Here is a 15,546-nt window from a genome sequence, read left to right as displayed (position 1 = left end):
AGTTGGCTGCTCCTATAATAGGGGCATAGATCTTTAAAATTGTTAGACATTCTTGTTGGACAGACCCTTTAATATGACATAGTGTCCTTCCTCATCTCTTATTATAGTCTTTGGCTGAAAATCTTATTGTCTAATATAAGGATTGCCACCCCAGCTTTCTTTTGAGGTCCATTAGCATGGTAAATTGTTTTCCATCCCCTCACTGTAAATCTGGAGGTGTCTTTGTTCTAAAATGAGTTTCTTGCAGACAGCATATCAATGGGTCTTCTTCTTCTTCTCCATTCTGATACCCTTTTGATTGGGGCATTTAGCCCATTTACATTCAGGGTAACTACTGAAAGGTATGAATTTAGTGCCATTGTATTATCTTTAAGGTGACTCTTACTGTATATTTTCTCTGTTCCCCTCTGGTCATTTCTCTTATGCTCTCTCTTTGATTAGAGGAAAATATTTCCTGTAGGGCTGGTTTGATATTTGCAAAATTTTTTAGTTTTTGTTTGTCCTGGAAACTTTTTATCTCTCCTTCTATTTTCAATGACAGCCTAACTGGATATAGTATTATTGGCTGCATATTTTTCTCATTTCGTGCTCTGAATATATCAGGCCTGTCCTTTCTAGCCTGCCAGGTCTCTGGATAGGTCTGCTGCCAATCTAATATTTCTGCCATTATAGGTTACAGACCTCATGTTCCAAGCTGCTTTCAGGATTTTCTCTTTGTCTCCACTACTTGTAAGTTTTATTATTAGATAACAAGATGTTGACTTATTTTTATTGATTTTGGAGGTGATTCTCTGTGCATCATGGATTTGGATGCCTGTTTCCTGCCCCAAATTAGAGAAGTTCTCTTCTATAATTTGTTCCAATATACCTTTTGCCCTTCTCTCTCTTCTTCTTCTGGGATCCTAATTATTCTAACATTGTTTTGTCTTATGGTATCACTTATCTCTTGAGTTCTCCCTTTGTAATCCAGTAGTTGTTGATCTCTCTTTTTCTCAGCTTCTTTATTCTCCATCATTTGGTCTTCTATATCATTCTCTCTTCTGCCTCATTTGTCCTAGCAGTAAGACACTTCACTTTTGATTGCACCTTTTCAATTACTTTTTTTAAAATTTCAAGTTGGTTAGATTTAAGTTATTTCTCCAGAAAGAGATCTTACTTCTCCAGAAAGGGATTGTCTATTATCTTATGTGTTTTTTTCAAGCCCAGCTAGCATCTTTATAATTGTCATTCTGAACTCTAGTTCTGACATCTTATTAATGTCCATATTGATTAGGTCCCCAGCAGTTGGTACTGTCTCTTGTTTTCTTTTTCTTTTCTTTCTTTTTTTTTTTTTTTGAGGTGAGTTTTTCCACCTTTCCATTTTGTCCAGAGAAGAATAGACAGGTAAGAGAACAAAATGCTAAAAGAGAAACAAGACCAAAAAAATATACAATAACCAAATCAGAAGAGACCCAAAATCAGGGGGGAAAGAAGGGAAAACAAAACATATGGTTAGGCTGATAAATAGAACAGAGCCACACACTTGATTTTGGGTGTATCTTGGTCTGTTAGAGGAAACTGCCTCCCAAAATTTTAAAGAAAGAAAAACTTACACACACACACACACACACACACACACACACATATGAACAAGAGTAAACACGATGAAGAGATGGAATGACTTTAAGGATGAAAATTTTAAAAAGATTTTTAGAAAGGAATTGGTAACTAAGAAGTTGGTTGAAAAAAAAGAAAGACAAAGAAGGGAACATGATCAGGCTGGAGACTAGAACAAAGTCATATGCTATATTTAGGGTATATTTGGTCTGTTAGAAGAAACTGTATCCCAAATTTTAAAGAAAGGAAAGTTTATATGTATACAAAAAATAAGGTTAAATACAATGAAGAGAGAGAATATGACTATAAAAATGAAAATTAAAAAAAGATTTTTAAAAGGTATTGATAAGATGAAATAGTTAAAATATGTTAAAATAGGAAAGAGGTAAAATAAAAAAAATAGAATAAGAAAAAAGTAAGTTTTTTAATGTTTAACTTTGAAAAAGTAAAGAATCATGGGGGGGGGAAAGTGATGAATTCTATTGTGCTATATTCCCCTAGATCTGGAGTTTTGCAATTCTTTGATCAGTAAACTTGATCTTGGCTGGATGTTCTTGCTGATCTTCTGGGGGATTTGCAGTGATTCCCAAATGTCTTTGCCCAAGGTAGAATTGCACCACCCTTGGCAGGAGCCATGTTCAGTAATTTGCTGTTTTGCTCTCAGTAACTTTTGTTCTCTGAACCCTTTCTGTACAGCTATGGAGGACAGGAATGAAGATGGTGGCCTCCCAATCTCCATCCTGGAGGAGCTGAGAGCTTGGGCCCCCCCTCTTCAGTGTGCCCTCAGAGAAAAGCAGTCAAACACTCCTGTCTCCCTGGTTTCCAGCCATATTTCAAGTTCACCCAGACTGTGACTGAGCCTTCTTATCTCTGGTACATGGCCGGGCCCATTTGGAGTCTCCAAACCCAGCAGATTCCTGTGGCATGTTCTTGTACCACTCCTCTTTGGGGAGAGAGAGGAGGTCTCCCTGGATCTGCCAGTTGTGGATTCCCTGCTTGAAGAGTAGTGGCCTGACAGTGCCTCACAGTTTAAGGTAATCCTGAGTTGAGAGCCTCCTCCTTGGCTCCATCACTGCAGGTGGTTCCCCTGCTCCAACACCTGGGAGCTCCGCCACACTCAGGCACCCCTGGTCTTTTTGTGACCCTGTGGGTCCTGAGACCACACCCATCCCAGTGAGGGCTCCAGCCCCCACTTAGCCTCTGGAGTGATGTCCCTCCATGGAGCAGACTTCTAAAAGTTCCAATTTTGTGCTCTGATGCTCTACTATTTTCTGGGGTCCAGCCCCTCTCCCTGTGGCCTATCTTCTTGTATATCACCTCAGACTCACCTCTCTGCATGTCTTACATCCCAGAAAGTGTTAGCTTTTCTGTTTCTAGAATTGTTGCTATTCTCTTTGATCTCCTATTTAGCTTGTAGAAGTTCAGAATGGTGTGATAACTATCTAGCTGAATTCCTGGGACCAGATGAAATTTAGGTCTCCTAGTACTCTGCCATCTTGCTCCTCTTCTCCAAAGCTCATGTTATTATTATCCCCATTACATAGTAAAAGCAAATTCAATGTAATGCATTTCTGTTACCCATCTACATCTACCTCACAATGTAGTGAGGCTCAATGTGGAGTGAGGATCATGGACAACATTTGGCAATGTCTGGCTTTAATCACATTTATTTAAAAAAAAATATCTCATTCATTTTCTCTTCTCATTTTAGAACCCAAGTTATAGTTATACATCTTCATATTGTCCTACTGATCATTGAGGCTTTCTACATCTTCTGAAATCTTTTCATCCCTCTCTTCTTCAGATTAGATAAATTTTATATGATGGTATTCAATTATGCATGATCTTTTTTTCTGCCATCTTCAATCTGCTAGTAAGCTCAGTTAGTGAATTTTTCAATTTAATTATTATACATTTCATTCTAGAGTTTACTTTTTAATATACTTTACCTGCTGTGATTAACTATCTGTTCATTCACTGACATTATATTTTCCTGTAAGAACTTTACCATTGTTATAATAAGTTGCCTTAAACTCATGTCTGCTGATTCAACACCAGATTTTTCTTTTTATATTGACTATTTTTTTAAGATTTTATTTATTTATTTTACAGAGAGAGATCACAAGTAGGCAGAAAGGCAGGCAGAGAGAGAGAGGGAAGCAGGCTCCCCGCTGAGCAAAGAGCCTGATGTGGGACTTGATCCCAGGAATCTGAGATCACAACCCGAGCCGAAGGCAGCGGCCTAACCAACTGAGCCACCCAGGCACCCTATATTGACTATTTTTTGTCTTTATCATGGGTCACATTTTCCTGCTTCTAAGAATACTGAATAATTTTTATTGCATACTCAATATTGTGGATGATATAATACAAAGATTATGAAATGTATCATCCTTTTTTAAGCCATGTTAAATGCTTTCTTATGGCAGTTAATCTACTGATGGTTCTCCTTGACCTTGTTATGGTTTGGTTTAAGCTTTATTTAGAGGGGTTCTAGAGTACCCCTTCAGTCTCAGGCATAGCCTTTTCTGGTGTCTTAACCAAATATTCTGATGTTAATGACTTTTCTCTACTCTTCTGGACTGTAAATCCATTATCTTCAAGCATTATGTATTTCTAGTATCTCTATCTCCTTAAGGCCACCATGGTGACTCTTTGACAGGACTTTCATAACTTCACATTGTGCAACCATTACTACATATTATATTGTTTGAGAGCTGATTTTTCAAGTCATGCTTACTATGGGACCTGACCAATTGTGAGTTCATAACATCAAAAATAGTTACTAAATTTATGTTGTGACTTTGCTGAATACTTTATCAATTCTATTGTGTATTTTCTATAAGCATGCAAAACTAACACTGGTGGAGGTATTACAGGCTAGTTTATCTTGCTCAAAAAGTACTATGTTGGTTGAACAAACAAAGAATAAAGTAACAAATACAGAAAAAAAAATGAGACATTTGCAAAGACTTTGAAATTGAGAAAATGCCCTCTTTTCTGAAAAACATGTTTAAGCAAACACAACCTTTATATCACTCTTACCCATTATCTGTTTTCACACATAAAAATATTGAAAGTTAAGTAATGCTCCTATCATAAAGAAAGATTGGTATAAAAATGTTACATAATTCTAAAACCCCTGGAATTTAGTGTTTTATTAGGAGGACTTTGGGCATCAGAGGATAATTCATGAAAAGACTTTGAGATTTAGTGTGTAGATTGTAGCTGGAAAAAATGATCACTTTCTTTTTTGATGGTAAAGTTGCTATAGGCAATCAGAACTTTTGTTACTAGAAGACTATTTTACTGATATTATGTCTTTAGTCCTCAAAAGTATATGAAAAGCTGTGTCCCTTTACACTAATGTAATGAGACTTTTCAGTGTGGCAGATTCCCAGGATGTGACTATATTTTTATGATGACTTCATCCTTAGAGCATAGTATCAGATGATGCAATTGATTTGTTCTTAATCTCTAACCCAGCTTATTTTAAGTGGCACACTTGGAACTCTATTGTCGGAAAGAGTCTAACTTGACTACTTGAAACAATCTAAGCACAGTTTAAGTAGCCTTCAAATTAGATCAATTACATTTGAACTAAATCTCTTACACTGGAAGAATTTTTATGAATACTTCTGTATCAATATTACACAAAATGACAGGAGACTTGTTTTTGTTTGTGTTTTGGAAACTCACCTAATGCTGTTCTTGCTGGTGTAGCATCTTTTTTTATCCAAAATGACACCCAGGATAAAACCACAGTCAATATACAGGGAATGTATGTTTGAATAGTGAAGTATCCCATTCTTCTACTCAATTCAAAATATATGGTCATGACAACATAATCACCTGTAATAAAATATTATCAAAAGTAAAACAACTTTCGTTGATTAAAGAATATTTCAGGGAAATAATTTTGTTAAATATATGACCTGAATAAAAATATACAACTACAATAAGATCAAATTGTGAAAAAAGGTCAAAATGCTGGTGTTCTTAAACTTAATTTTTATAAATTTTATTTTATCCATGGCTGTGCAGGACCTTTTACTGGTTACTGGAAAAAGACAAACAAACATATTAATTGATAGAGGAGACAGACATGCACATCTATTCTGTGATAGACCATTACTCAATGAGCTATTATTGCTTGAGCCCATCTATATGTGTTATGTTTAAAATAAAGGGAAACATAATCCACCCTCAAGCAGATACATAGTCATTCTGTTTTTTTTAATAGTAACAGAGCTAAACATAAACTTTCATACATAAATTTATGTAACAATTTTATATTTCTATTTTATAGCATTATTTTAGCATATCAACCTTGTATTTTATGTTTTATTTGATATTTTTATGTTGATCTTATCCTTTCATGACTCCAGCAGTTAGGCTGTGCCAACCCAGAAAACAAACACAAGAAATCATTTTATGACATTCTGCTTCCTCCCACTAAAACAAAGCCACACCATAAAAGTTATTACTAACGATTCCATGAGATTCCTTAAAGAGTTGAGAGAGGGTGCACACTTAATGCATTAGACAATTTATTCCAAAATCATTTCTTTTGTGTCCTTTCTAGGCAACATCCTGTTGAGAACACATCTGTCCCCCACCTCCGCTTGACCTTCACTCTTCAGCATTCTGGATTCAGCATTTTGGCACCTGAAATTACCATGTGCAGATCTGAACTATCATCTTCCCCCACACCAATGCCTGCTCTTCTCTCACCAAAGTCAAGTCCTTCTCACTAGGCAAGGCAGAAATACAGAAGCTACCTGTGACTCCTCCTTTTCCCTTCCTCATTTCCTGCATTGTTCTCAATTCCTTTCCCCACAAATGCCAGATTCTATTACAGCTCCCATCTGTCTCCTAACAACTAACCCTTTCCCACTCCAGACAAGTCTATGTCCTATCATCAAAAAGATCATTCTAAAACATAAATATCCAACATATCTCTCCTTATAATCCTTCACCAACATCTTGCTACTCTTGTATTATTGTCATGAATTTAGTATGGTCTATATCATTCTGCATGCAATGCCCTTTGCCCCTTGTAAAGGAAGTCTGCACTCTGGACATCAGAGTCTCCCCAAGTCCTCAGATATACCAAGACCTTTTCCCTTGGGCCAGTAAATCTCTATTTATCTGCCTACGTGCTCATTTCTTTTCCCCTGCATCCCAGTAATTCCATTCACTTTGAATCTCAGCTTAGAAATCATTTATTTTACCAGGAAATCCTCACTATGCCCCTCTCAACAACTCTTATTAATTCATTCCTATAATTGCTAATATGTTATTCAGACCAATAAAATGATTGGGTTATAGAATATCTCTCTCTTGTTTACCAGTGTTATTTAGTGATAAGCAATCGATTAGTGTGTGTTTAATGAAAAGATGATAATGAAAGTCCCATTTTTACTTAAGAAGATTGAAAAGGAGATTATATTGAGTCCATATGAAAACTGCCTTTTAATTATTAGAGACTTTGTGGTGTTCTCTTGTAGCAGTATTCAGGATGGTTGATAGAAACATCAATACTGAGATCATTTTCCAAGAAACACTTAAAATTCTAAGCAAATTAACATTTCACTGCAAAGAAATAAAAATGATTAACCTGAAGCAATCAAAAGACACAAAGATATTTTTCTAATATGAATGCCAAGTTACATCATTTCCTGGGGAAATATTATTGAATTATGTGTGATACTTAAATGTCTATTATTTTTTACAAAAAATTTCAATTAAAAGCCAAGTAGAAAACAAACATAGAAAGACAAAACATAATAAATCAGTTATGAATGCAGCGTCGATGGAATATCCAGAGTTGAATAATTTCTTCAGCTACCACTGTAGTTTTCTGAGAAAGATAAAGAGGGACAATTTCAGAGCAGACACACAATTCATTTTAGTAAATCTATCTGCTTCTCCCCAACCAGAAGTAAATGGACACTATACCTGTGCTCAGCATACATCTTTGCTAACCCAGAGATCTGCTGAATGTCCCATTATCAAGTATGAAAGACAGATGGACTGTCAGGGCCACATTCTGGGGCCTGATATTATAACTCAGTTGGTTCTTGGTGAGGTTTTGGGACACACTACAAGAAGCAGTTCCAGAGAGGGAGGAATTGTGGGTTCTAGACCATTGCCCCACATAAGAACAACACATAGTCAATGTGCCTCTCATCCTAAATTGGAAGGAAGAGGCCATGGGGTCTTAATTTCCAGATGCATCACATGTTTCTGTATATACATAATTTGTTTGTGTAGGCCTGAGGAGAAGAGATAAAAACCCTCAGAGGGTGCAAAAGTTCCTCCCTATATCTGTAAACATGAAAAGCTCTTCAGACAGACCAAGTATATGCCTAAGTTATGTTAGGTTTAGGGCTCTTGACTGAAGAATAATGTAGTTCCTTCTATCTGCTCCCCATCTGTAAGTGTACATATACCCACACACATACATTCACACACTCAGACACTCACACACCCCCATGGACCCAGTCTGCTCCAACTTGGGTGTGAAGTCTCAGCTCCTGCTTTGTGTTCCTTGGACGATTTTTGCTCTCTCTATGGTATGTTTAAGCCATGCACTTTTATTGATGTGCAGCTTTCCTAATGCAGTTCATGAACTGGACCAGAATGGTTTTCATTTTCTGTTATAAGTTCTTTCCAAACCAAAGGGACATAGATTTTGGTTGGCTCATGCCAGACAATAGGGATCTAGAATCCACAGAGGTTCTCCAGAGTGCACCTGGAATGTGCCTGATGCCCACTTCCCTGGGGGAAAATGGAAAAGAAAAAATTGGGGAGGCATTGAGAAGCTTCTCTTTGATCCATCAAAGTAAAAAAAAAAAAAAAAAAAAAAAATCAACTTGGACCTAGTGGAATTATAAGAACAAGTTGCTCTTTGCCAATTGTTCATTTGTGTGTGTGTATGTGTGTGTTTCCTGAGCCAATGTAAGCTTTTTGGAAGAGCACGTGTAGCACTATCTTTTAGCACAATGCACATATTTATGAAATACAAATTTATTAAGCTAATACTGTGTTTCATGAAGTTGGAAGTACAAAGATTAGTAAGAATCAGAGTTCTCTCAAAGCTAAAGACTAGCCACATTTTCCGTACTCCAGCATGTTTTTCCAGAAAGAATGATTAAAAATAATTATTTACTCCATGCTATCAATAAGCTTGTTTATTTATTACACCTTATGCACCAAAAACTTCCTTTGAATTTCTCATTTTTTAAATTATTTTTATTAACCTATAATGTATTACTTGCCCCAGGGGTACAGGTCTGTGAATCATCATTGAATCTCTCTTAAACATCATTGCTATTTCTCCAGATTTGCTCCCCTTGTGATGGTCATGTCTTCTCACTCCTTCACGCAGGTATCTCCTTGGTCTCCTTTCAAAATATCCTAAGTTAGTACCCTTCAAAAGCTGGCGAAGACTTGGTTATTAGAAAGCAATATTCAGTTAAGAAAAAAAAAAGTTTTTCCATGGAAGACTTATCTTTTTCTTTGGTTTATGACATATGTTCATGAATTAAATTCTTCATTTTAAGGAATTAAATCTATCAAACTTTTGTTACTGTTCGTGCTGTTGAGAATCTGTTTCTTATCCGGAGACCACAACGGTATTATATTGTTTTTGTCTATAAGTTTTGTTTTTATTTTTATATGTAGTTGATTCTTCTCCAAATTAAATTTCTTAAAGTCCAAGATTGGCTGTCACAGCATCATTCGTTGTCATCCTCAGTCATCCACAATGCCATATAAGTATGGATCTGTTTTGTTCACATATCCATATATGTATAGATCTGTTTTACATGTCAATTTCAGCATAATTACCTCATTATCTTAGTTATTAAAACTGGGAGATGCAGCATAAAATGACCCTATATTAATAACACACCGGTACAATTCTCTCACCTTAGTGTGAGAACCTGTGATTTTGTTTTAACCAATAGAATGTAACCTGTCATTTCTTTGATCAGGTTACTTTATAGAGCAAAGGTGAATGGATTTTGAGATCTGTTGATTTCAAGCTAATCCAAAGAGAAATTATCACTGGACCTGGTTCAGTCAGGTGAAAACCCTTTAAAGGAGGACTGGGACTTTCATGAAAAGCGATTCTCCTTCTGGTCTTGAAGAAGTGAACTACAATTAGTTCTACAGCTACAAACAATAAACTCTGTGAACAACATAATGGTATAGAAATAGAGTCTTCCTTAGTCAAGCTTCCAGATGAGAATGAAGTTCAGCCAATGCCCCAACTGCAGTCTTATGAGAGCTTAAACAGAGGACCAAGCTAAGCCAAACCCATGCTTTTTACTCACAGAAACTGCTGAATTTTGAATGCTCTGTTTTAAGCCATTAAATTTGTGGTAATCCGTTACTCAGAAATGAAAAATTAAAGGAGAGTGACATCAACAAGATGGCCAAATAAGATGTCCTTTGAACTTATTCCTCCTCAATAACACTAATTTGGCATCCATCCATATTTGCACTTTTGTGGGAGCTGTGAGATCCAGGTAGGAGACTATGAAATCTTGATGCTATTCAAGAATGAAAACAGCCATTTTAAGAAAACAGACTTTTACTAAGGCGACTGACTCAATGAACCTAAAAACAGCTCTGTTTACATGAGGACTCATCTATAGCCTCACTTGTCACTGGTTCTGTTGCTAGCACAATATGCCAAGGGACTCATGAAAAGTCACACCTACTGTGTGTTGGGTGATAGACATAAAGAATTCAATCCCAGCTGTGGACCACAAAATGGCTCATGAACCAGCTCCAGCCTTGTGGGTCACTTACTGGGAGTCTCTAAAGAACACTGACTTAGACATTTACCCACAGAGGAGAGAGCCTTCGTGGAAGCCCAAGAGTCAATGGAGATGTTAAAACACATTGCTAGAGAAAAGAAAAAGAAAAAAACTGAGACTGGATTCAATGAAGAGGAATAGTTTGACTTTAGCCATATCACCCATACCTCAAAGCAGCACAGCTTAGTGATAAGAGAGATGTTCTTGGTCTGTGATTTCTCCCACAGAGGTAAGTGAGAAAGTGTGACGGAGTACTTGGCTTCCCTAGCTGTGTGGGATGCTGCTAATGAGGCCCATTTTCCCTCCTCTCACACAGAGTGCTGAGTCCTGACCTGCATGCCTGGAGGGTGGTGAGCACTAAGAGAATAGCAACCAGGGCTTGAAATGGAACATAATTAAGAGACACAGATCCTCCCAGCAGTCTCATGGACTCCATTAGGAGGTCTTCCAACAAGTTGCTGGGGAAATCTCAACTATGGACCACCCTAACTGGCCCACAGGCACTTCCAGTGCTCTGTGTAGCACTCCCTCCCCCAAAAGTGGCTAGCTCCCAGTGTGCTTTTTCTGGGGTGGTGAGAGCAAGCTTCAGCAGATGGCTAGTGAGTACACACAGAAAGCTCACCCAAATCCATAAGACTGGGAGAAACTACAAGCTTGAGCTCTTAGCAAAGCACTAGGGAAAGCAAAAGAGAGGCTGTCAGCACCCACTATGGCTTTTTGGGATTGATAAAAGGCATACAAGTTTAAATATTATGCCACAAGAGGGAGCAGGCACACTCATGGAAAAAGTGTGAGAAAGACTCAGAATCGCTAGCAGTTCTGATGGAAGGTATTTATCTCCCAAAGTCAGTATGTAAAGACTGGAGGAAGTGACTGCTACTTCAAATGCAAAGGCAGCAATGCAAGACTTAAAGGAATATAAAAAAATAAGGAAACAGGACCCCAACAAAGATCACGATAATTTTCCAATAACCAACCCCAAACACAGAGATCTGTGATTTGCCCAACCAAGAATTCAAAATAGCCATTTTAAGGAAACTCACTGAACTACAAAAAAATAAAACACAGAAAGACAATATAATACAATTAGGAAAATAAGACACACAAAAAATCAGAAATTTGACACAGAAAAAGAAATCACACACACACACATACAGAACCAAACAGAAATGCTGAAGCTCAAGTATACAATTAATGAGGTGGGGGGAAAAATGCATTAGAAAGCATCAACAGCAGATTTGATAAATCAGAAGAAAGAATCTTAAATAGGAGAAGAGGACTTTTGAAATTATTCAGTCAAAAAAAGAATAAAAGAAGAAGAATAAAAAAAAAGAGTGAAGAAATCTATGTGATCTATAGAATATTATTAATAGAAACAATTTAATTACTGGAGTCGCAGAAGGAAAAGAGACGCAGATAAAAATTTTAATTAGATAGATAATGGCTGACTGAGACTTCCCAAATCTGGGGAAAGGTCTGGATACCCAAGATCATGAAGCTGATAGGTAACCCAACATCTTAATCTAAAACAATTTCTCCAAAATATATTGTAACTGACTAAAATAAAAGAGACAGAACATTATAGCAGAAAAAGAAAAGAAAATTGTTCTCATACAAGGGAACCCCAAAGAAGCTATCAGCATAATTCTCTGCAGAAACCTTGCAGACCAAGAGAGAGTGGAGTGATATATTCAAAGTCCTGAAGGGAAAAAAAAATCTGTTAACCAAAAATACTTTACCTTGCAAGTTGTCCTACAGAAATAAAGGCAAGCTGAAGACTTTCCCAAACAAACAAAAGCTGAGGGAGTTCATCACCACTAGACTTGCTTTAAAAGAAATGCCGAAAGGATTTCAGATTGAAACAAAAAGACGTTAGTCAGTAACATAAAAACATGGAAATATACAACACACTGATAAAGGTAAGTATATAATCAAATTCAGAATATTTTAAAAATATTATATGATGGAGTGTTAACCATTTTAGTATAAAAGTTAAAGGAAAAAAGTATTAAAAATAATTATAGTTACAATAATTTGTTAATGGGCACAAAAAAATAAAAGGTAAATTCTGATATCAGAAATATAAAAAATTAAATAAAAGAGAAAGAATAAAAATAACATTTTTAATGCAAGAGAAGTTAATGTAAAATAGACTGTCACAGCTGTAAGATATTTTATTTAATCCTTATGGTAACTGTGAGGCAAAAAGCTACTGTCCTATGGAAATAAAGTCTACTATAGATATGCAAAAGATAAAGAGAAGGGGTTAAAAGAATACTACAATGGAAAGTTATCAACTTACAAAGGAAGACAGCAAGAGAGAAAGAAAGGAATAAGAGGATTATAAAATAGCCAGAAAACAATGAATAAGATGGCATTAGTAAATACCTACTTATCAACAATTACTTTAAATGTAAATAGAATAACTTCTCCAATTAAAGACATATAGAGGCTGAATAGATTAAAAAGGAGATCTAACTTTATGCTGCCTATAGGATATTCAGCTTTCAAGACATACATAGGCTCGAAGTGAGGGGATAGAAAGAGAAATTCCATGCAAGTGAAAACCAGAAGATAACAAGATTAGATATATTTATGTCAGACAAAAAGATTTCAAGTCAAAAACAGTAATGAGAGACAAAGGTCAGTAGGTAATGTCAAAGGAGTCGATTCATCAAGAGGATATAATAATTACAAATATAAGTGCACCCAACATTGGAGCATCTAAGTACACTGAACAATTACCAAAAAATCTGAGGAGAGAAACAGATGATAGTACAAACTCAATACCCCACCTGCAACAATGGGGAGGTGATTCAGATGGAGAATCCATAAGGAAATGTTGGACTTGAACTATATCAATGACCAAATGGACCTAACAGACATATTCAAAACATTCTATCCAACAGCAGCAAATATACATATTTTTCTGAAGTGCACAGGGAACATTTTCCAGGATAGATCACATGTTAGGTCACAAAACAAGTTTTAACAAATTCAAGAAGATTAAAGTCATACCAATTCTTTTTCTAACCACAATGGTATGAACCTACAAATTAGCAACAGGAAAAAAAAAAAGGGAAAATTTATAAATACGTGGAAACTTAACCCCACACTTGTGAACATCCAGTAGGTCAAAGAAGAGACCAAAGAGAAATAAAAGCAATTCTTGGAACAAATAAAAATGAAAACACAAGGTACCAAAACCTATAGGATGTAGCAAACCCGATTCTAAGAGGGAACTTTATAGTGACCAATACCAGCTTTAAGCAAAAACAAAGATGTCAAATAAAAAAACTTACTTTTACATATCAAGGAACTAAAAAATAAGAAAGAAAGAAAGAAAGAAAGAAAGAAAGAAAGAAAGAAAGAAAAAGAAAGAATCAAGCTAAGACCAGATTTAGCAGGAAGGAGAAAAAAAAAACAAAGATCAGTCCAGATATAAATGATAGGTGCCCACTGGATCCTCACCCTAAGCATAGGCATGGCTTTGGTTTTTGTCCCTCCCTGGGCCTAAATGCCAAGTCTCAGCAAGGATGGGATTTGGGACATAGACTCATCCTTGACAAATCAGCCAAGAATACAGGAGGAAACCATGCCAGGTGAACCACTGGGATCTCATTGGAGAGCCTGGTTCTAGATAAAACCTGATCTTCAGACCCATCATGTGTCTAATTGCTGAATCCAAACATGAACCCTAAGCCTCACCCTAATGCTCATCCTCAACCACCCCCCAGGGAGTTCTGCGTGGTGCCATCAAGATAGGCCCCTGGACTGTGGATTCCCTGTCCATAACCTCAACCCTAACCCTGGCTGTGGCACAGACAGGGCCCAAACCCTAGTTCTGAAGGCACATGGATTTGGGACACCTGGCCATGCCAGGTAGGAGCACAGGAAGAAACCAGGCCACTTGGAATCCCCAGGGAGTTGCTGAAGAGCATGGTCCTAGTGAAAAACCTAAACCTCAGTGATACTATGAACATTGCCCCGAGACCATACCAGAAACTGAACCTCACCCTAAGGCCACCCCTCAAGCTGGCCCTTGGGGCAAGATCTATGCACTGCCATCAGACCCTTAAATAGCCAAAGCACTCTTGAGGAAGAACAAAAGTGGAGGCTTCACAATTTCTGATTTCAAACTATATTACAAATCTATAGTAATCAAAACAATATCGTAATGGCATTAAAATAGGTAGACAAATGGAACAGAATGAGAGCCCAGAAATAAACATACACATATATGGTCAACTACTATTTGACCAAGAGGTTAAATATATTCAATAAGGGACATAATCTCTTCAATAAACTGGAAAACTGAAAAATAACATGCAAAATAATAAAACTGATTCCTTATATTATTCACAAAAATTAACTCAAAATGGTTAAAAGACTTCAATGTCCATCCCTTAGAATATAAAACTCCTGGAAGAAAACGTAGGAGAAAAATTCTTTAACATTGGCCTTGGCAAAAATTTATTTTGGATGTGATACTAAAAGCACAAGCAACAAAAGCAAAATTAAACAAGTGGGAATATCAGACTAAAAAACTTCTGCATAGCAAAGGAAATAATTAATAAAAGGTAAAGACAACAAATGGAATGGAAGAAAATAGGTGCAAACCGTTTATCTGATAACAGATTTATATGCAAGGTATATAAGAAACTCAACAAGGAATAAATCTGACTAAAAACAGGCTGAGAATCAAAATAGAATTTTTCCAAAGAAGACATACAAATAGTCTACAAATACATGAAAAGATGTTCAACATCCATAATATCAGGGAAATGCAACTCAAAATGATAATAAGATATCACTCTATACTTCTTAGAAGAGTTAATATCAACATGACAAGAAATAACAATTACAGAAGAGGATGTGGAAGAAAGAGAACAGTTATGCACTTTTGGTGGGAATATAAACTGGTGAAGCCACTATGGAAAACAGTATGGAGGATTCTGAAAAAATTAAAAATAGAACAATATATAATCTAGCAATCTCACTTCTGGGTATATATCTAAAGGTTAAAAGACGTGAAATAAAACAAAAACAAAAACTTACACACATACATTATATATAAATATATATTTATAATATAAATATATATTTTATAAAGTATATT

The 15,546-nt window shown here is 36.3% G+C and overlaps 1 protein-coding gene across 1 annotated transcript in view; it reads right to left on the bottom strand.

Annotated features, from left to right (window-relative positions):
* GABRG3 (gamma-aminobutyric acid type A receptor subunit gamma3) overlaps positions 1–15,546 on the bottom strand; it is a 659,887-nt gene that overhangs the window by 13,776 nt on the left and 630,565 nt on the right. Inside the window, exon 7 of the mRNA XM_059180244.1 lies at positions 5,296–5,448. Within this exon, the coding sequence (XP_059036227.1) occupies positions 5,296–5,448 (153 nt within the window). The remainder of the gene's footprint in view (positions 1–5,295; positions 5,449–15,546) is intronic.

The sequence above is a fragment of the Mustela lutreola genome, chromosome 7 (assembly GCF_030435805.1).
Source record: "Mustela lutreola isolate mMusLut2 chromosome 7, mMusLut2.pri, whole genome shotgun sequence".
NCBI lineage: Eukaryota > Metazoa > Chordata > Mammalia > Carnivora > Mustelidae > Mustela > Mustela lutreola.
The sequence above is the reverse complement of the archived record's forward strand: the minus strand, read 5'-3'. Positions and strand labels throughout refer to the sequence as shown.